The 23,351-nt window shown below is 37.4% G+C and overlaps 1 protein-coding gene across 3 annotated transcripts in view; it reads left to right on the top strand.

The window, feature by feature from the left end:
• PTPRN2 (protein tyrosine phosphatase receptor type N2) overlaps nt 1-23,351 on the top strand; it is a 661,189-nt gene that overhangs the window by 278,779 nt on the left and 359,059 nt on the right. For all 3 annotated transcript variants that reach the window (XM_074574140.1, XM_074574141.1, XM_074574142.1), the window contains 2 exons: nt 6,450-6,536; nt 22,230-22,309. In XM_074574140.1, the coding sequence (XP_074430241.1) occupies nt 6,450-6,536; nt 22,230-22,309 (167 nt within the window). The remainder of the gene's footprint in view (nt 1-6,449; nt 6,537-22,229; nt 22,310-23,351) is intronic.

The raw sequence follows: 23,351 nt of genomic DNA, 5'->3' as shown, positions 1-23,351 counted from the left end.
GCAAATTTTAGGTGGATTGAACCCTACCTTACTTAAGATTTCACTGGGGATTAGACTGACATTTAGGTTTAAGGATTGCAATTCCCAATGTCAGACCTATTTCTGTACTGTAGATTATTCTTCATTTTTGCAGAAAATGATTCAATTGAACTAATCTGACAGGGCTGACTGGATGTCCATTATAGTGCAGCATTACAATTGCTAAACAGAGTATTGGAAGGGCACTAGGTACAGTCTGGTAAAGGCAATACATAATTTGAATGATGGCACTAAGGGAGCATTTCAGAGTTCGGTAAGTGGGTTTCCGAAGACACTTGGCAATTGGGAGGAGGAAAAGCAAATGAGAGCAACTGCTTGTGAGACTGACATAACCTCAGTGTAACATTGAGCTACATGTTGCTCTCCTTGGGCTGGGAGCAGGCTTGGCAAATGCTAGCAATCAAGCCATCTGTATAACTGGATCAGATTTTTCCTACCAAAATGGATCAATTTGAGGGATTGTTTTGACAGGCATGTTGGGAAACAGAGAACATACAGTTTTCATCATTGTTTACTTCTGTTTTTCCTCTTGTTCCCTTTGACATTGCCCACTGGCTTTTATTAGAGTTTGAGCTCCATTTAGTTCAGCACGCGGAACTGGCCGTGCTGCCGGTGTCGCTCCCCGCAGAACTCCTCCTGTTCCTTCATTTACATGTTTCCTTCTTGCTCTTTAACCAGAAGGGGAAGCTTTGAGCCTTGAATGCATAATCATTAGGTCCAGGTCAAAAGTAGATAATCCATTAATCAAAGTGGTTGTTCTCAGTCATCAGATTTGTAGTTCATCTTGGGAATTTCTTGGAAACATGGCATCCATTTGTAGCATTGTTCAGATAATTGCAGCATGAAGCTGAACTGGTCTTGAGATCAGCATCCAATATTCAGCACTACTCTTTAGTTGGAAGGATCTAATTGGCCATTCGTGAGGCATGTCTTGTTCATAAGGCTCCATTTGCCCCCAGCAAGTGTTTAGCAATGCTACTGACTCATCAGTGAGGGAGAAGTTAACTTCACCTGGATCCAGGGGCTCTAAATATGCTCTAAAATCAGTCAGATGTTCTCTAAAACCAGTCAGATCCCCTCTGCTGGAAAAGTTTGGAGGAAAATTTTTCATAGGGGAGTGAGGGAATTTATTATTATACCTAAAAGTTAATTTTCGTGTACATGGTCTTTACTACTACAACATATTCTCTGTACTCGGGAGTGAGAAATATACATAGCCTTTAGAGACAGCCAATAGTGCCGCTCTTTCTATTCTTGGATCCAAAAGGGATGCAAGTCAAATAATAATCGTCTTTTATATAACAATAGTAGGCATCTGACAGAGAAAGTTGGTATCTTTGTATTCATTTTACAGATGGTGAAATTGAGGGTCATGATAGGCCTCTTCCAGATGAAGGCATATTCTGTTCCTCATTCATAATTCATTCAGCAACAGATATTCCCTGATTTAGGTATAAACCCACTGATAACAGTGGGATTGTATAGACAGATTGAAAAAATGGGTAGCAAATTCTATATATTTTGTAGCAGGGACTGAGAAGAAAATGACTTAATGGGATTGTTCTAAGTTGTGCCAACTTTCTGGAACTAGATTTTAGAAATGATTCCTCATCGCTGTATTTTTCTTGTAAATTGAGCAAATGAAAAGTGAAATCTTCAATAGGCAATAGCAGAGAAAGATATTAATGCAATGTTCTATTATTTAGATGGCCTCTGTAAATGGATTATTCCTTAAAATATTTCTGTTTTCAGCTCCCTCGCTTGGAGGGATTTAGATATTGGAAGACACCAAATATTATTTTCACCAATATCCAGTACACTTTGTGGAAAAGTTTTAAGAATTACATAAAGTTGGGTTCCCAAATCCCCTCCTGAGCATTTAAACGGATTACACTAATTTTCAGAAGTGCTTAGCAGTTTACATTAAAATTAAGAGATATTTATTCCTGTACTTTCATTTCAAATTTGTCTCTAAATAAAATAGCTTTATAGCCTAGATCTGCTTTCTTTTTTTGTTAGACAAAACTCCTGATGAAGTTACAGGGAGCTGATTGGCACGCGATTATTTTAGCTCACAAGTAGGTATGGATTAAACGGTTTATTTTTCACATGGTTAAAATGGATAGGGAAGTTTTCATGTTTATGTCATGATGTTAAATCATGACATCAGAGACTTACACTGAACTGGGGAGTCAATTCATCTGAAGGGATAATGTAGTACTACCATATAACATTGGCTTTTTTTAGCAGAGATATAAGCCATATGCTCCAGCAGGTATAACTAGTTTAGTGCAAGAGCTGTGCCCTGAAAAGTGAGATTAAACAAAAGCAACAGTGAACTATTTTGCAGATGATACTCTGCCAGACTTTAAAGCTATATATATCTACATAAACCCCAAAGGAAGTATTTATATTTCATTCCCCATTTATTTCTTCATTGTCATTAACCTGTCAAACAAAGTATATTCTACAAATAATATGAGACTGAGATTGGCCTATGAGTGAGACAGAGTTCTGCTACTGGTTCAGTAGGGTCTGAATCTGTCAACTGAAAAATTATATTTAGGCTAGCACTCACAGACAGAGATGGCATTAGAAGAAAAAGCAATGGAAGAAAGTTAGTTATACATGAATTTTCTATACGTTCTGACTCTCTTTTCATCTTCCAAGCTGCAGAGAACTGGAGCCGGAAAGCTAAAAAAGACCCCAAGAGAATTATGGTAAACTGTGAAATGTATCACATTTTGTTTTAGCTACTATTATCATATCTTAGCACAGTTAACTTGAAGGAAGATGCAAAAGAGAAATCTACAACAAGTGAAATGAGAGCAAAAGTAGGAAACCCAAAGCAAGCACTATCTCATAGCTGGCAACAGCTAGCTATGTCATCTGCAAAAAGTGCTGTGCCATCCAACAGTTTATTCTTCCTAAAGCCAAACACTAGATCAACGATGATCGGAAACCTTCATAGCAATCATAAAATGGAGTGGTAAAATCAAGAAGGACTGTTAAAGACACTGCAGGAACCATTAATTTTCTTTGGCAGAAAAAGGGTCGGCCAGCCTCAAGAGAACCTCCAAAGCATAAATAGCATCCATGGGTGCCTTTTGCTGCCTTTTGTTTTTCCCAGTACATGTTTTGTATCTTTGAGGCCTAAGTTGCGATTTCTCTTTAAGGGCTAACCATTACTATTGTACCGAAATGTCTTATCACAGGCTCCCAAAAGAAAGCTCATATGGGTTGGACCTGTGTTGTAGCATGTCTGGAAACTGAAAGGCCATAGCCCAGAGATTCCCTCTGTGCCGTGCTGCTCCGAGTGAATTGGAGCCGGCAAGAACTGTCACCAAAAAGGGTGGCCCCACTCTCCACCCCCAGTATAGGGAACTGAAATGACCATCTTGACAGTTCAGACAAAGTAGTGTGAACCCTACCCCCACCCTTAGCTTTCCTCCAAGTCTTTGGCCTTGATAAAGTAGTTTCATCATCAGGGCTGTCTAAAGAGTCTTCTTTCTACTACTGCAATTTCTGTTGTTTGTTCCTTACCTGAACAACTATTTTTTGTCCTTCTTTGTTGGTTTATGTAACACTTTCCTTTGAACTAATTCCATAGTTGTTGAACCCTCACAATCAATAGATGAATTATATTCATAAAAAAAAAAATCACTCCATAATACAGAAGCTTCTTCCCATGTAGGCCTGAATCAAGCACGCTGAAAACCCAGCATAGTACATCAAAGACCACAGATAGCGGCTGTTCCACGATTACTGTGTGCTCGTACCCGGGACGTGTGGGAGGACCACGGGCAGGAGGATAGGCGATGTTTGCAAGTTGTCTTCTGGTAACAGTCCTTGTATAAACCTGAAATTAGATGGGTGATGTGGGTGCGCGGCACCGTTGCGATGTAGGCTAGTTTGTTTAACACTGTGCTGGTGGGAAGGGTGTGCTCTCTCTGTGTAAACAAAGCTAAAGGCAATCACTGTACAAGTGCAAATGATGCAACAATGAGCAATGCTAAACAAAAGCAAAGCAGAAGTAGAGCGTGGAAAATGACATTCTGGCATTTTTAGAGAAAGGTTTTGAATATTCAACTCTCCTACAGTACAACTGTCACAGAACTCTTATAAACACTACTAGTATGTATCAATGTTAAGAAGTTGGGAAATTTATATTGGATAATACCGCGATATAAATTAATCATTCTTAATGTGAATCCTCAAATGTGATAGTGTGATCAATGATAGTACTGGCACCAAAGAGTAGGGCTTCTGCCCCTTTCCTGAGCTGTTATGAGTGACGATTTCTTAGCCTAACAAACTGCATGTGAGTTTGGGAACATATGTGTTTTAATTTGGTATTGGATGAGAGTTATTAAGACTATTCTTGGATGTTCAGGCTTGCAAAAGAATGGCCTTAGAGACCATTTTCTCTCCCATTTTCTCTCCATCATTCAAATGCTCCGATTACATCACCCACTGCAGTTACTACATTGGCTTGTAGCGGCATACCTTGTTTTTGAAGTTGGGGAATGCTTTTTTGAGGGGAGGAGGGGTAAGCAGGGAGTAGGAGGTTGAGCTTTTACAAATGAGACTCCCTTGGTTAAAAAAATGACACCAATGTATGCAGCAGACTTTGCCTGCGCCACTGCATAGACTTGCTATTACAGTAAAAGCCCACTTACTGACACCGATCATCTCCATAAAATTTAAGCCAACATCTTTGGGAGAAAAGATTTAATTAACACATAAGTCCCTGAGTCACTATGACAATCTGCTTTCATAGTGATGGGAATAATCACGTTTCTACCCGCTGTCAGTCCTTGAAATATAGGGGTTTTATGAATAATCTATAGTACATTTTTTTTCCTTACAGAAACAATCAGATTCTTTTGTTACTTTCACACAAGAACATTTCTGTCTTAGACATCTAGAAAAACTCTAAATTTATCTGGTGCCTTGAGGGGGTACCTCTGCTTGTGTGACAGGAGTTCTCTTGAGCATTTTGGGTTAGTAGCATGAAGGGAGGCTGAGCAATTCCATCCTAACCAACATCCACATGAGACATCCCATTATTTAAATAGAGGTGCCCTTAGGGCAGTGTATGCAGAACCCAGTACAATAAATAAATAAATAAACAGTGCTCATTGTAGACAATAAATAAAATTGTGGCGATGATTACCATGATATAAAATTAGATTCAAAAACTTTCACTGTGAACCAGAAATAATAACCTAGGTACAGATGTTAGAAAAAATCTTTTTCCCCCTTAGTCCGGTTGAAAAGATCATGTCTAACAGTACGCTCTTTTTTTGACACCTCCTTCTCCTACTTGTTCTAAATCCTCGAAGGAAAAAATACAGAACCTTTTTCCACTGGGTTAGTCTCATCAAAGTTGTTTCTTTTTTACCACGGCATAAGTTAGATAAGTATCAAGCTCGTAAGGTTTAGTTGTATGATCTTTGGGGCTTTAACAATGTTGAGAATAATTCTATAATTGCAATTTAGACAGAGAATGTTGTGTCTGTTGTTCTCACTGGACATTTCTATATCATTTCCTTATCTTTTTGCTTTCTTAATACTTTTGTATTTGGTTCCACAGTACTGAACAACAACTAAACGAGGTATGATCTGTATATTAGGGACAGAATGTTCTTAATGCATCTTTAGAGTCATAACAACTCTAATAACCCGAATTTTTTGCAAATACAAATTTTGCATCTAGATAAGTGCTTTTTTAAATGTTAGCAGTCCTCTTGTGTTAGGCTTGACTGCAACCTGTTTTCTAAATTAAAAAATGTAAATGTGGCATTGACAAAGGTTAAAAAGATTTAAAGCGGGTTCTGTCAGCAGTGCATACAGACACCAAACTAAATCCTATGTATCTAATCAGTGTCCTCTGGACTGTGTGCCTTACCCCATTGTTTATCCTCAAATCCATAATAATTTTGTATCCTTTCACTGGGCGAAGATTCATTTTAAAAACTAATGAATTTAAAAATATGCTTTTCCCTTGTCCATTTGATACTGAGCCTGCAATTTGACTTTCATTGTTTGTTTCCCTCCTTGTCTCGTCAATCCTTTTCTCTTTTTCTGTCCTTTTACTTTATTACATTTTTTATTGAGGACCGAGATGAACTGGTTGCTGCATCATGGGCCCATTACACTTCCTAACAATTCCATTTACACCTTATTGTTTGTCTTATTGCTGGAAAATTCAGGTGATTCATCATGCCTGAAGAAGCACCTGATCCCAATTCCCTTGATATCACAATCACTATGTGACAGGAATACAGTTAGTGGTGGCTTTCAGACTCTAAGAGGCCAAGGTGATAACTCTTTTGGGACTTTTAGCCTCTCAAGTATTGATGAGTTCCATTTTCGTAATGCTCTGTTTTCTTGCTCCCTTTCAACAGCCCCCTGAGTGTGGAAAAGGGCTTGGAGTTAATAAAGGAAGTGGCAGATCTCCTGAAGCTGCAGATGAGTGCCTTCGACGATGTCAAGTACGTACACGGAATTCGCCCCTTTTTATTTTATTGGATTTCTCATTATTTTTGAATAGTTTGTCTTACAAGGAAATATCTACTCTTTAATGCCAACATTAATAAGAGCGTGCGGGAGGCAAAAAAAAAAGAATATCGTGGTGATCTTTATAACGTTCCCTCCACACACGAACAAATTATTTTGAAAAAAATTATAAAGACTGGAAGTTTGCTATGCTTCTGTACGGAAAGGTAGCCTGTTCAAAGTGCTGTAAAAATATTATCAACCTTGTTTAACAGTTTCTAGGTAAGGAAAGTCTTGTTAAGGGTCATTATACCCAGCATTGCTGAGGGGGAAAATGACATCAGAGATGGATAAGAACTTGGGTCCCTGGCTTTGAGTCTGGCACATGGCACACTAGGTCATGCTGCTTGGTCAACTACTCATTTAACAAGTCACAGGGAGTTCAGCTATGTTGAGCTACTGGTTTTCTTCATATGATTCATACTGATGACTGCTCTGCATGTTAATCTCCTGAACTAGGTGGTTATGATTTGCCAAGTCCAGTAAAAATTTTTAGATTGAGGATTTTCTGAAGTCACTTTGGCAGGATCATTTCCTTCACAAAACTTAACTATTTCATAAAACAGAGAATAAAAATAGTTTGATAGAAAAGTAATGGAAAAGAAGGGTCAGCTGTGGGAGAGTTTTGACAGCTTGCTGGAAAGAAGTCACATCGTGGTGTGCAGAAAATAACTGATGTCTGGGTAGCATCCAGTTCCTGCCTATGTTTCAGAGGGTTTGGGGATGCTTGTTTTGGCCCACGAGTCAGGTTGCTGAAGTGCAGCATCTTTCTCAGCCTCACTTGTACCGCCGTCAGCTTTTCTTTTACCTTCCATTCCAGTGAATGTAATTCATCATTTAATACTGTGTTTTAAGCCATAGTCTGAAGATGTTTCACCTCCAGTGGAAGTGTTTATATTATTTGGAAAAAAAATGGTACCCCTTTTATTGCTGTATATGTAGGGAGAAATACACTAATGGTGAGAAAATCTTTTTAGAAATCTGATAAATACCAGACATATTGGCTTTAGTTGTTTATAAGGAGAATATTCCCCTGTTTTGTTTGCTAGAACAATTCTTTGCCTTGCTGCAAGTCTTTTTACTTGTATTTTATGAAATGTAGTTCATATGAAAATTTAGTTTTGAAATTACAAAAAATGACAGTATTATGTGGTCTTCCTTGCAAAGAGAACTTGCAACCTTGACTTTGAATACTAGCAGATAAAGTCTGATGCATATTTAAAGGGGTAATCCCATGGAACAATTTCTCTGCTGGAATCAACGGGTTCTGCTTCATTAACTTCATGCATTTACAGTACAAGAGCACTTTCACCTACCTTTCTAATTGTTAGCATAAACCCTTTTGGTTATTTTTTATCATTTGATAAATCACAACAACGTTGCTATTGGCAGGCTGTAGATTCATTCTCTAGTGAAAACTATGCCTCCAGTGATATAGCTAGCTATGAACAACCTTTTTTTTTTTTTTAATGTGTGACATTAGGGAAGCTGGTTATTTTGTGTCCATTAATATGCAGTCATACGACTGTACTGAAAGTACTTGTATTGTATGGTCAGTATATTAAAAGTGTGGTTTGAATGACGGTAACTCCAAACAGGACCAAGTATTCTGTCTATCAACACACACACAGTCTTTTCCTTTCTAAAATGTCCATAAATCTGGGAAAGATTATCTCAAGTTAGTGAAGAATTCATCCATAATAATTTCTCTTTACTCAAGAAAATGAGATGCTTTGACTCGCATTAAACCCATGAAATGCTGAAGAAGTGCGGGCTGGCCAGTAGATGTAGCAGTAGTAGAGGCTTTAGAACAAGGCCTCTCCAAGCAGAGAATTAACGCTTTTTGGATTTGTTCTTTTGTCATCACTGCATAGCCATCGCTGGAAAACTATGAATTTGAAGGCTCTGGTTATCTTCTGAGTGGCATCATGGAGAGGGGTTTCAGGAAGGACTTGATATCATGGCTATTCCCAATCCACCTTTGCCATACCAAAGAGTGAGAATGAGTCCTCTCGGGAAATATGCTTTTTACTTGGCCTAAGGCACTATGGGGGGTTTAAATTATTTTAGTTTACTGGCAACTAAAAGTACTCTTTTTCTTAGGGATTCATTTTTTTAAAAAGTCTACTTTGAAGTCTGACCTGAGTGTTATGTTGGTGTAAAATTCTCAAGTCTTTCTTTTCCCCCCAAGAACTCTGATTGGTAAGAAAATAACAGTGTAGACCTGAATTTTTTGGACTATTGCAAAGATTTCAGGGTAAAGACATCTTAATGAGAATCACGGGGTTAATTTGGGAGTATAGACAAAGCCATCACATTCAATAGGAATCGTGTAAGAAGAACTGAGGAGACAGGGTGAGTGATGAGTTCTTCTAAAGTTCTTTAAATTCTCAATTTAGAGTTTCTTGTCCTTTTCTCTAAAAAAAAAAAAACACTTTTAAAGGGACTGCTTCACAAATACGTTACTACCTTTAGTTGGTTTTGTCTGCGAATGTCTTTCGTTCTTCCCTATATTTTTAGGATTTTTCCTGTTCTTTGGTAAGTGTACAGTTGCTTTTGCCGTAGATTCCTACCAATTTCTGTGCTAGTTCTTGATTAGTTGATGCATGGTAGTAATCAGCTTATCTTTTCTTCTCTTGTTCACAATCCTGCCAACTTTAACCGATGGCTTCAATTCACAGTATAGCCTCAGGCCTGGCTCCCGGAGCGTTCAGTCCACTTCTACAGTTGGTTTGTTGTCAAGTTTGCATTGACATAAACTTTGCTCGCCCTGTGAAGCAGATAAGTGGGAATAGATTTGGGGAATTCATAATTAGAAATATTTCAGCATTGAAGAAACGATCCAACATGTTAGCTGTCACTTTTGGATACAGCCTGAATCTTTATGGAAGTAATAGTTATGCTTAATATGTTTTGTTAATGATTATGTAGCTGTCAAATAAATTCCATTATTTCTTATTACATCATTAGAGACCATTAAAAGGATATTAGCATGCTGATGTAATTATGCAAGCAGACGTAAAATGACTATAGTTATGATTTTATAATCTAATTATGGGTGTCCAATGCCCCTGGTGATTGATTGTTGGGCTAGTATCATGGATTGAAGTCAGATGGGTAGTAGTGTTAGGAGGGTTTGTATTTATTTAAAAAAATAATAACTTTACCACTCTACAATCTACAACATTGGCCTTCTTCATGTAATTACAGTTCTTCACACATTATAGAGTAAACTTATAAATGAGAGAGGTTATCAAGAAACATCCAAATATAATAAGAATACTAAAATCTGTAAGCTCAACCGTGAAGGTAGTGGAAAGGACACTCAGAACCTATAGTCAAAGCGACTGAATTAGAACATACATAACTTCTTTAGTTTCTGATGAGAATATGAATTATTTCTGAATTTTTATTTAATGTTCTCATACCTGGGGTATCTACTGAGAACATTGGTAAGGGAGGTTTTCAACTCTAAGCTTAGCCGAATATCTTTCCATGGAGAGAAAATGAATTAGTTTGATTTCATAGTATTCCAGACTGCATATCCTACCATACTAGGACTCCAGTTCAGAGTGAGATTTTCAACTGAACATTATATTCTCTGATGGATGCTGCAGTAGCACTGATTTTATTTCTTTTTCTTCTTATTCCTCTCTTTAGTCTTATATGATTTTCCCTATTGCCATTGAAGATCCCTCGCTCTAGGTGTTTCTTTTTCCCCTGTTTTTTTTCTACCTCTTTGGCTCCCTCCACCCATTCATCTTAGTGGGCATCTTTGTCATTTTTGCCGTCTAACATACCTAAACTCAGTACTCAAAGAAATGTCCTTTCAGGAGACATGATTACTTGACCAACAAGCATGCCCATTTACATATCTAGTTTTTCAGTGGAAAACCCATAGCAGAGCACTCTATATTCCATACAATAACATTAGCCTCTCTTTGATGCTTGTGTAATTGCCTATATAAGCACATAATCAATATATATACATATAATGTTGGGGATGAACAGGATACTTATGCTAAATTTCAAATGCTAATAAAAATAGATTTTTCAGGTTGAAAAAGCTGATTCTGGTTATTGAATATAATGTCCTGGATTGCAAAGCCATAAAACTTAACCAATATTCCCCTGTCATCTAAAGTTGATTGCATCTATATTGTACATCCAAAGCTAACTTAAAAGACCAAATCACTGATGTTTCAGAGTCTAAAACTCAAACTGCCAGGCCTTGGGTTTGCTGTTCAGCTTTCACCTGACCACTCTCTATTAGAGACCACTAAGATTAGAGGTGAATTCCATGTTTTACTTGAATAGTTTATTATACGAAAAATGAAAATTCAGGTTAACTGAAGGTATGTACAGAAACTGTATGGCAGCTTCAACTGAAAATTCCTGTCAAAATTTGTGGCAGCCACAGCAGTGTGGTTTGTTATTTTGAAATTAGAGTACTATAATTTTTAAATTCAAAGTAATGACCAGTTTCAAAATTTAACTATCTTATAACTGGCTTGTAAAGAAAATGCTTCTATTTTGGTGATAAGAATAAACAAAAAATTGATTTTGGACTGAACTTAAGCCATTATTTTCATTATTTTGTTTTGTTGTTCAGCTGACCAAAAAGTATCAGTCATTCTATAAAGACTAATTATGATATAGTCTTGAAATACTTGATCGTATCTATGTATTTTTCTACAGCCTTCTGTCTTATTCCATATGCAGGAAATAAAACGCTCAGTTAATGAGCAGCTCTTCAATGTTTCATTTTATTCTCATTGTTCAATGTATGGCTTCAGGATTTATTTATAACACATTATTCAAATCCTGCTTTGAGGTCAGAAAACCCATTTCCTCTTGTTTTGGTTTGTTTTGGGTTGGGTTTTTTTGTTTTGTTTTGTTTTGTTTTCCTATGGTGCTTTTCACTACACTATCAAAATTCTTGATGAACATGAATTGATATATTGAAGTCACATGAGACTGCAGTATTATTAGGACCACTCAGAGCTGGAGCTATGCATGAAGAGATTAACATCAAAGCACTCGCTAATGTGAGGTGTCCAGTCTGATGTCTCAGACTATAGCTTATTCAGCCTTTTCTGTAAAGATCTTCACTTATTGAGACAGCGATCCCACTGCTTTCAGTTGCCATTCTGAGTGCTCAGCAGCCCTAGAAGTCAGCTTTCAGTTTAGACAGTGACACTTGGTCTGTAAGAAAAATTACCTGAAATGACTTGGCTTCAAATGAACTGAGTCTGAATCTGAATCTGAGGCAGAACCGGATGGTACCAGAAGAACTCAAAGTAATGGTAGGACCTTTACATCTTCATAGTTCCATGCCTTATTTGCAACATACTTCCTGCAGTCTGACAAAAATAAGTCGAGGCCCTTGAAAATATTGGTCTTTTCTACCACTTGACCACTGTTCATCTGTGGATGTCAGGGATCCTATTGAAAAACACTTTGCAAAGAAAGACTGTCTAGCTAGATACGAAGTAAATCAAGATTGACTTTTCCTATTATACTGTAGTATGTCCTTAGTGTCAACTATGTTTTTTACATATTTTTATGTAAACAGTGATCTAACAAAAGCTTGGATTTGGAATTTTATAATGAGGACAGCTACAAGCACATTCTTGCCATACTTCAAATCTCTGTTTTCAAGTAGTGGGGTTAGAGACACTTTCCACATCCTTTTCAAAGAAAAGTCCTTACACGACCAAACAATACCTATCATTATCCTTAGTCTTAGGAAGGGCTGAAATGGTTGGGCTGGAATAAATGCAATTTGAAAAGCCAGCCAACCATCCCAGTGAAAAGAGCTTGAACTGAAGATGTCTGAAAATCAAACCAAGTGGTGAAAGTTTGGAGAAGCTTTAAATGTGTTCAAATCGGAAGTGTTGGGCAGGCAGAGCGATGAGTGGAGCTCCCAGCCTCACCTATTATGAACATGTGCATTGGCTGTAGTGTCCTAATCATGCTATATAGGTTTTGTTCATTGTTTGTCGTGTTATTTTTCTAACAGTTGAAAAACTCAATCAGCCAGTTAATCATATTCAGTCATCCAGAACCTAAACACTGGAACAGTACTTGGTATTTTCACTTCATCATGCTGATGGATTATGACATGTGGTATATGTATGCTCTAAATGTGAACATCTCAGGAAATTATTGGTAGCTTGAGAGGCAGGATAGTGTGAGGGAGGATTATTTAATCACAGCACTAGTGGGACAGGTAGCACAGTGTCTTGTTAGGTTTGTATCTGCAAGCTTCCCTCTACTGTACAGGTTCTCCATGATTCCTTTCTCCTTGACTCAGTGTGGTTAATCTTCTCTTGTGTTTTATGTTGGACACCAGTGGATGAATATTCTTCCAAAATTTTTTTCTAGATTGGCAGGTTCTGGATTCTGCCATCTATGCTATTTAGGTTTACTGAGAGGAATGTTCTAATATTGTGCTTATGAAAAAACATGTAGTCCATCCTTCTCCCCTTAAGGTGCTGTCTTATAAACTATCAATAATTTCAATTTTTATTTCCATTCCGTTTATTGTCCAGAAATTAAGCAACATTTTTATTTCAATTTGAACTGTGCCATGCTTGGTCCCAATAAAAAAGACATAACTTTCAAAAAAGTTGAGCAATATTTGTCATCTGTTCTTTGATTTTAAATAGCAAACCAACAGACTAAAGCTATTTGGCATAATCTTGTTTAAAATGTTATAAAAGCATAACTCAGAAATAATGGAACCACTTTTATTCAAACTTGACTCCTTCCACAGATTTAATGAATCTGGAAAACAAATTGTTTGAAAAATGCACTGCTGTAACTCATTGCATGCAGGCTTTTATAAGAAATTACATTGTGTTTTCTGGTACATATTGTCTTATTTGACAACTAATTTATAATATAAAGATACATCAATTTTTAAAGGAATCAGGATAAGGAAACAAAAATAAGGTGGGAGTTTCAACTATGCATTCCTTTACTTAAAAATGAGTGATTTCTCAACCTTAGCATTACATTAGTCTTGTGGCTTTTTCCCCTGAGGTACAATATATTTTTTGTGCTTTTCTTTAATAAATGTGCATATAACCAAGATCATTTTGCCTTCTCCACTGTAACTTTCCTGCTAGAAAAATATAAAAATACATTAAAATAACAAGAAGGATTTTGGCCTGCAGCGTTTTATGAATTCTAGGTGACAAAACAGAAAGACCGTAAAAATCTAGGGAGACTTTTATAAATAAAAATGTACGAAGTTTGTCTTTCCATTACTACATTTCATCTCATTAAATCAGAGGATTTTCACCTTTGTAGTCAAAGGCAGAATGAAATCCAGTGTTATAGATGCATTTCCGTGTACTCATAGGTCCCTACTCAAGAGAAGGGTTTTACAGATAAGTGAGCTTCTGAAGTTCATCTATTTTTAACTTCATACTTCCCTACTACTCATGCCTCTGTGTTTCTGAGAATGCCATCACATTCATTTTTTAATAAAATTAAAGTTCATAACATTATAGGGTAGGCAGGATACACCCCTTTGTTTCAAGCAAGTCACTGAACATGCACCATTGCATTTTATTTATGTAACATTTCACATATTATTACCAGGTAATCACTTCCATTCTACAGATGGGTAAATTGAAACTCCAGACAGTTTGCCTGATTTTCCCTATGATGGTACAGAACTTGGTGACAGATATGAGAATAGAAACAGAGAACTGTGATTCTCACTCTTGAACTAAAGCTTGGTCCACAAATAGAATAACAAATATTAGAAATGTAAAAAGATTATAATGTAGAGATCAGTATAAAAGAATAGTCCCTTATAAGAAATATACAAAATTAATCCTATGTCTATGTCTTTCTTGATCCTCCAGCCCTTGCTTAACTGATTCTCCTAGTTAAACAAACTCACACTTTTTTTCTTTCTTTGTCCCCTGGATGGACGGACGGACGGATGGATTGCATGAATATTGCAGACCTGCTGACCCAGCTGCAAAAGATAAATAATTCTTCTTCACGTTTTTTTTTTACACCTTAGCCAGTAAATATTGCATATCCAAGCCTGAGCTGCACCACATGTTGCCTGGGCAAGGGTTTGTATTGGGAGCCATAAAGGCAGCCAGAGCAAATACACATCTGTAGGTGTGACCGAAAGAGCCCAATAAATTCCGCTTGCAATGCCTCTTGTCTCCCTCACAGCTGTCAGGGGAAGCTCAAGAACAAATCTTCTAGTTGTTCTCCTCAGAGCTAAAGGAGAAGCCAACAGGTTCTTAAGATGGCAAGAGGAAGAGCTCTGATTGTAGCATTCAGAGTTTTGGAGCTTTATAAGTTGAGGCTGTAGCAAAGTTTGGGTTTTTGGGTCTTTGGTTGTGCTGCCTAATCCTGATCAAAGAAATTGTGTCCTGTCTGGCTCCTACCAAAGCTATGAGCATGCTCAACCTTTACCTCTGCAAAAGTCCAAACACGTGAGTCATGCTCTTCATTAATTATTAGAAGTCACTTGTGCAAGCCGAGCGTAAGGTGACTATCAGCCCAGTAGACAAATTTTACACGTGGTTTCAACAGACTCCATTAACAACACAGGTGTGCAGAGGGTAAGTAAGCCTGAAGTCAGTAAAAAGCGTTGAATGCTTACTGGCTAAAAATTGTCTGCTGTTTGTGTACCAGGCAGACTACTGAAAGTTATAAAGAAGAAGAATGGAAATATAAATAGAATACAATAATCTTTTTTTTTTTTTTTTAATTACCTAACTTTTTCATCCTTTAGTTTAATCTTTGGGGAGTGAAAGAAAAATCGCTGTACATTTAAGCAGCATTTTGAGACCATTTTCCCACTCTCTCAGGGTCCAAACACTTTTGCTGTAAAAAATTACAGCACTTGTATGGTTTGTTCTTTCAAATACTGTAATTAAGAACCTTATTTGCATGGCAGGCAAAGCTGGCAACTTTCATGTACTCAGCATGGTGAAAATGTCAAGTTTCATGGCCTGTGACAGATTAATAGAAAAATTATTTTAAAACTCTGCAAATTATTCATAGATATTGAGTAATCATCAGAAGTTGCATTTTGTGAAGAATAAAAATAGGACAAACAGAGTGTAGCATCAATCTCTAAATTGAGCGTTGTCTGTTTTTTAAATCATTTAAATTGTAGGCTTAGCAAAATAATCTTCACCTGAGATGAAGTGAGTTGTAAAATCTTTAAAATACTCTTTCATTGCCTCGTGCACTGTAAATTAGTATCAGTGTGCTTAGCACAGTTTTGATGCATATAGATTAAATGATTAATACAAAATTAATGACTAACGTAAAATAATTACAAGTCCATTGTTTAGCATCGGTTGGCATCAGAACCCCACCAAACACGGGCTGCTGTTGTTGGAAGGCATCCTGGTCTGGACCCGACACCCCTTTTCTGTGACTTTACTCTTGCAACGATTCTGACTGTAGTGTGTCAGTCAGGATACATTCCATTATGGGGACACCTTGTAGTGCCCTTTGCCCTCCCCTTGAAACGATGCTCCATGAAGTCACCCTGCAGCACTGATCCTTTTGAGGGGAGAGAATGGGGCACTACAAAGTGTCCAAATAATGACTGGGTTTGTGGAGGCTGCAGATGCAGCTTGCAGAGGTACGTCTGAGCTACAACCATCAAATCCAGACCGAAGTTTTGTTTCCATGTAGTTACATTTGCAAGATGGGATTGCTCTGAAACAGCCAGTCTGTCTAATCTTTGTGGTCTAATCTGCTACGCCTCACCCAGCTGCACAGTGTAAACCTCTCTAATGAAATGCAAGTGGTGATAGAAAATCAAGCACTAACTGGTGAGCGCCGCAATTAATGTCTTTCCCTTAGCAGGGGTTTTGCTTTTTCATCTTTAGTACTCGGTCATTGTCAGACATAAGGTGTGATACAACAAATCTTTAACTTTCTCTCTCCATGCTTGCTGTATCATTATTACAGGACCACATTTCTGTAGACAATGTTGCAAATAAACGGTTCATGTTAAGTGTATATAAAGGATATAAATCAGAATAGACAATATATTTTTGGCTGTATGGCAGCATGTTGTGCAACACTGTGTGTCATTCTGCAGTTTAAGGAGCACGTTAAGAGTTTCCAGAGAAGGGCTCAAGAAGATCAATTTGCTAAAACAGAAAAAGATTTTTTAATTGATCACTGGCTGTAAATACGTACATGTCAATAGAAATGTGAGAATACATACAGCTGTACATTGATATTTTTTCAGTCCAGGTGCAAAATGAAGCAAACCTTTGAACAGTAAAGATATTAAAGAGTGATAGATGTGTGCCTTTTTAGTATTAAGTCTGGGTGATGATCAATATTCTCTACTCAACAGTTCAGGGAAGTTATTTTGTCGTAGGTCAACACAATACATCCTTCACAGATTTCCTGAATCTTTGAAGTTTAGTCAGGTACCTGCTAATGTAATACAAATAGAGTATGACACGATGCTCCACAAAATAAATTTTGGTCAAAATTTCTAGTCAAAAATGTTGGTGAAACCTGAATCAAGTATCCAATGGATTTACAGCTGGTTTGGATAACAGAAGGAGCACACAATAGCCAGCATACATAGCCACTTCTTAATCCATGTATGTATTATATGATGACGACCAGATGCAATTTTCTGCCTTTGCTTTGCTCTGTAAATCGTGTCGTACAAATGTACTGTATTGCAAAAATACCTCTTTTAGCCATGTGCGTTTTTCCATCAATTTGATTTGACGTGTTTATATACCAATATATATAATATATAACACATTGACATAAGTGTGAACATTTTAATTTTTCCAAAATTGAAAAGGTGAAAAGAAGGCTTCAGTGCAATGTAAACAATGGACATAAGCTTCGAATTCCTAAACACAGTAAGCAAAGAAATGTGTACACATTGCAAGTCATTAGTTCAAGCCCACCAAACATTTCCTGAGACAATTACCTTCGCTGCTGTAAAATTTGCTTTGCGCAATCCTCTGGAGCATTACTAATTGCTTTTCTTAACCTCCAGAGATTAAAGGATTTTGAAATGAACATATAGACAAGTAGTGACTCTAATTTCAAATCTAAGCTTTATTAAGGCAAGCTCTGTTTTACGAAATAGGGTCATTAAGAGAATGTTTAATGTCGGAAATATCCAATCCTAATCTCCTCATCTTCCTCCAGTCTTGAGAAATTGCACTCTGCCTGTAATTTTTAAAAATGCAGTGCCACCTCAACTCATTTCCATACAGCATCAGCTCTAAGTCTCATCTTCAAGAATACACATAACCATGTTGGCACTTGTTTCTCAAATCCTTTTCCACTAGGGGGTATGATAGACTGTGGCTGTATTTCACAGTAAACCTCCTGTATGATATTGTAATACTAAAGTATACACACATGAGGGAGAAGAACAGGCATGCAAAGATTGCTGCATAATTTATGGAGATTTAAATCCTGTCATTCATAAATATAATTATAACCTACGGCTTGAAAGTGATATGGACCTTGCCATATTGATCATGCTCCAGCTCGGTTTATTCAGATCATTCATTTGTTGACAGGCAAAATATGAGAATGTTGTTAGTCAGTAAAACAATTAATGAAAGGAAATACTTCTATTTTACACAAAGAATATTGTTTGTTTCTGTACATGTGTACCCTCCCACCTTCAGATGGCAAATATCAACCCAAGGGGAGGGGATATTATTAAATCAGCAATCAACCTTCAAGTCATTTTGGTATAAACACTGTAATTATTTCATCTCTAGTAAACAGAATATAAGACAACAGCACATAAGGGTGACAATTTGCAATATGCTTTGAATGTCTTTGTTAAAAAAAACCCAACTATTATGGCTGAAGGCAATATTATTGAAATTAAAAAAAAAGCAGAAGTTGTGACAGCCAACAGAGAGGGTAATTAGTCAGTAAATTTCAAGTAATAAATTTAGCAGGTCATTGCAACAGACATTACATTTTGCGTGGGGAGAGGTCACTGTTTATTAGCCTTGAAGCCAGACCTGCTTACCTTTATTGAAAAAAACATCATAACAAAGTATTAGAAAAAAATGATAAGTGCAATTATAATAGTATAGTCCAGAGGCCTTCTAAAACTCACAGGCTTCTCTTATTTAGGCGGGTGTAAGTTCACTTGTGTCAGAAGAGTTAACTACAAATTTACATGGGTGTAATTGCGGTAAGATGAAGATTGGAGGGAAAAAACAGACAAAAAATCTGACATAAAATACTGTCTTTCTAGATTAAACGTGCTACTACCATACGTGTTTCATCTCGGTCGCAGCAGGCGCGTGTCTTAGATGTAGGTTACGTTTCAGCCTGGGCATTGTGGTTTACGTTTCTGATTGCTTTCGCCTCCAGAGCGCTGGCGTGATGCGACCCGCCAGGCAGGAGGGATGCCTCCGCTAACCGGCAGCATCCTCCCGCATCCGTGGGAAGGGTTTGTTTGCAATTCATCAGGTCATAAACAATCATGTGCACTCCAGTGAGCCTCCGTATTTAGAGTGAGGTAAAGACAATTGCCATTAATACTAGCTAGGCTTCAGAGGCTTTGACAGCCACACGAAAAAGCAGTCTCATCTATCTAATTTCAAGTTCCTGGTTAGGAAGGATCAGGGGTGCGTTTCATACATCTTAGAACCTTTTCTCGGGCTCGTTGCCCTCTTGTTAAAAAGTCTTTTAAAAAATATTTTGTAGCCAAATAATTACTGGTTTTGTTTAAATGTTTTTGTCCAACACATAATGAACAGCGAGGAATTCCCCAAAGGGCATCTATTGTTATTGAAATGTTTATTTATTGAGTGCTTTTGCCAGAAGCCCCCCATGAGAAAAATCTCATTTTATGAGCTCCTGAAGCAGTCAGTTCCCAAAACATTGAGCAGAAATGTAATTTTGACCAAGTAATCTCAAGGTCTTTTGTTTGCTTTTAAATAAACAACAGAATACCAATGTGCAAAAAGTTGTGACAAGAACTGCTTTATTTTCCTCGTTTTGTAAATATTCCTAGTGAAGCTGTGCTTATGTGGTGCTCAGGTGATTCCTTATGTTCAAGCATTCAATTGCTAAAGAAAAACAATATCCCACGTAGTAATATATGAATGGTTATTTTAAACAATTCTGAGATTTCTTCTTTCCTGCAAATGAACGGTGTTAACCAGATACCATCCCACTTGCATAAGGATTTTTTTTTCCCCACCCTTTTTTTTTTCTCCGGGTTGTTTTTTTTTCCCCGCATTTTCTCATCAGCGGCGAGGAGGAATGACGGTGCTTGTGGCAATGCCTGCATGGGCACGACTGGGATCCTGTCGTGTTCCCGGGTTATCCAGGTGGAGTCACTAGAGAATAGCGCCATGGTCCCTGCCGGGCTTCACTCTGAAATCCCTGCCTCTCCCTGCCTGGGCTGGATCACTGAAATGATCCAGTTTTAATATATATGATTTTAATGATGCCACGAAGTGCTTAGCTGCAGTGAGTGGGGCAGGACTGGGGGAGGCGGGGGAGGCAGAGAGCTCTGTGCCAGAGACAGCAACAAAAAACTCAGGCAAGGGAAGGAGGGGAACAAACTTTCTATGTCTTTGCTGATAAAGCCGAAGCGTAACTACACTGTGTTTGAAAGTTTGCATTGGTTCCAGGCTCTCAGCTATAACGGTGTGCAGTGTTGATTTGGGAGGAATATCTACAGTTGGGCTTTTTCACCCTGTCCTTGTCACGGAACAGCTGCGTACTGCGTTGGTGCCTGCTTTTATTTAAAGCAGAGTGCTAATTACGCTGTAACTGCCTGAGCCGCCACGGCGGAATCATCGTGTCTCAGGCTGCCAATGCAGAAGGAAGGACTGTGCAAGGCAGTTGTATACAGTGTATGGATGATATCATGAACCTCCCAGGTGCTTTTTACGGTTGATTGTCTCAGTCTCACTGACAGAATCAGGGAATGGTCTGAATTTTTGTATAGTAGTTATCTCAAATAACATATACTTTGCAGTATATATTATTGCAGAGTATTATAACCTGAAATATTATTTAAATGATGATGAGAAATGCTTTATAATTACCTAACATTATTAAAATACATTTCTCGCTCATTAATGATTTGACATCTGGAGTGTCCTTTAGCAATAAAATCTCTCTGTTTTCTTCCCCCCCACCCCCCCGCAACAGTATTTAGAGAAAAATGATTGATTAATGACAGTTCTTATTAACTCCAGAATTAAATGTGCACAGTGCATGCTTTGCTAGTAAAAGATAGAAAGGATGCTTCTTAGTCTTACTCCGATTCCCTTTGCGACCTCGAAACGCAGTCCTGTGGTTAATAATAGGTTTTATTCTTCCTGAAATGGAAAAAGTTTAAAGGTATTTCTGTCTAGGATATATGTGATGCAGTTAAGCACACTTCATTAAGTACTCTCCATTGTATGAATGCAAAATATTAACATGTTGGTAAAAGAATAATTTAATACCTCATTTCAAGCCCTGCAACAAAAATATTTTTCAAGTTATTTCTTTTATGCAGCAATTTTTCAGACTTCATTTTCTCATAAGCCACAGCTATAGGAGGTCAAAACACGTATTGTTCCAGCCATCATACTTCACCATTTAAGCAGGGTTGTTATTCATAGTATAAGTGTAATTCTTTTCCCTGATTATATGAAGAATAAAAACTTAGGAACTCACATAATACATAGTATGTAAGCAAACTTCTGTAATAGTGTCAGTTTTTGTCTTTGTTTTCCATATGTATATGTACTTCAGTATACTTTTAAGGATACCCGAACTGAAATTTCTTTATTCTTTTCATCAGACGTGCCTGTAAGTTGGTTATTATTGGGATGGGTGGAGAATGAATGCAGAATGGCATATATGGATTTATTTTCCTTTAAAATGATTTTTTTTTCTGAAATCATGAATACTTTTTTGTTCTTCATCTGGCTAATCAGTACCTTCCTCTGTAAATGCCTCATGGATTTTAATGCCGTAAAGGACTATCAGACTGCACCCAAAAGGGTCACCAGAGTCAATTATTTCCCTTCGTAAGTTATTCAAAGAGGTGATTACCTCTGTTGTTAAAAAATAAATACTTTGTGGTACCTTTCTGGTCAAAATCACTTCTTGGATCGGATCTGTCCAAAATCTTTTCCCCACACATGTTCTTGCAGAACCTGATCAAGATAAATATTCTATTTTTATTTTGTTGTCCCTCTGACTTACAGTCGTGACAAGAAGACAAACCTTGTGTTGATGTTAGGCATATTAAATTTGAAACTACCTGTAATCTTCTTTGGGTGCTGATTTCCAGTGACGGTTTATTCTGTACTTGGGAGAATAACAATTTCAGTGCCTCCATTTTGCCATTTTCCTAATAGGAATAGTATTTACAGGAGTGTTCTGAAGTTTAGTTAATGTCATTGAAATTCTTTCAGACAGGCACAAGATACACAGAAGAAACCACAAGAGGTATAAAAATGTATGCAAATGTAGCTAATGAAGCAAAAGGAAGAGAGCTAAATGGTGTCTTAATAGTATCTCCTTAAAAACCTATTTTGATAAGCAATATTACGCCATGTCTCCTGATTATGAATCTTATGTTTTTTAATAATCTCTTCCAGCGTGCTGGGACCAGCTGTGACCTTCAGAGTGCACTCAAACCTCCAAAACATTTCAACTGCAGATGTTGCCAAAGCAGCAGGTAAGAGTCCTTGTCCTTCGTTCCCAAACTGTGACCTCCCACGCGCCCTTTTAGCAGGCAGTAGCACTGCAAACAGCACAGAGACATCCCATTCTCCCAGAAGATTGACATTTAAGGAAAGAGACAGTCAAGAGGTGAGTGGCACATATGGGAAATAGAAGTGTAGTGCCTCTGAGTCAATTAAAACTGCCTGAGACTTCCTTGTTTGTCGATGAAATGGATTAAATAGAGACTTGTAGTCAAGGCCCAGCATGTGAAAAACTCTTCAGTGTTGTCATGAACTCATAAAAACAGACTGGTTATTTCTAAATGAGGATGTAATACCTTTGCTTTTCTGATACTTTTTTTCAGGGAACAAAAATGTTATTACATGTTAGCCTTAGTTTCTGGATCAATAGGTTGTAGAACTATAGCTCTGTTGGTGTGTTGTTTAGGCAATTTCAATGACAAGTTAATCTTGGTAATAAACATTGCATTTCTGGAGCTAAGCTACTTCTGAATAAGTACCACTGTTCCAAGAAACCTGTTGGCTTCTTGTCAACTTGGCTAATAACTATTATGGCGTTGCTGACTGCAATAAATAATTTTGTCAAAGTAACTGAATTGGTAAGTGATTTGTTTCCAAATTACCCAGTTCATAGGTTTTAAAAATTATGAGTAAACAAGTTGCAATGTTTCTTGAAAGTAGAAACAAAAAAAAAAATCCATGTAAATAAAACACCGGGAGCCCCAAACTGTCCATTAACTTCTCCTTTTGCTTCACTACGGATGAATTTAGTGATAGAAAGAACTGGGGTAGTTCCCATACCAGAGCTTTCCTTTGTGGAACCCGTTGGAGATGGGTCTTGTTAACTGATGATTAGAGAGTAGCCAATGGGATACCATTTTTCTTAAAAGGGTTTAACATGCCATAACGCCCTAGAGGCACACGGTCAAAATTAGGAAATTACAACAAAGTAATTATTGAATTATGGGACACCTCAATGTGTATGATTTACCTGGGGAAAAAATAATATGTTTTTTCTATAGCAGTGCCTTGCCT

The sequence above is a fragment of the Larus michahellis genome, chromosome 2 (assembly GCF_964199755.1).
Source record: "Larus michahellis chromosome 2, bLarMic1.1, whole genome shotgun sequence".
Classification (NCBI taxonomy): domain Eukaryota; kingdom Metazoa; phylum Chordata; class Aves; order Charadriiformes; family Laridae; genus Larus; species Larus michahellis.
This window is presented reverse-complemented; position numbering and strand designations above follow the sequence as displayed.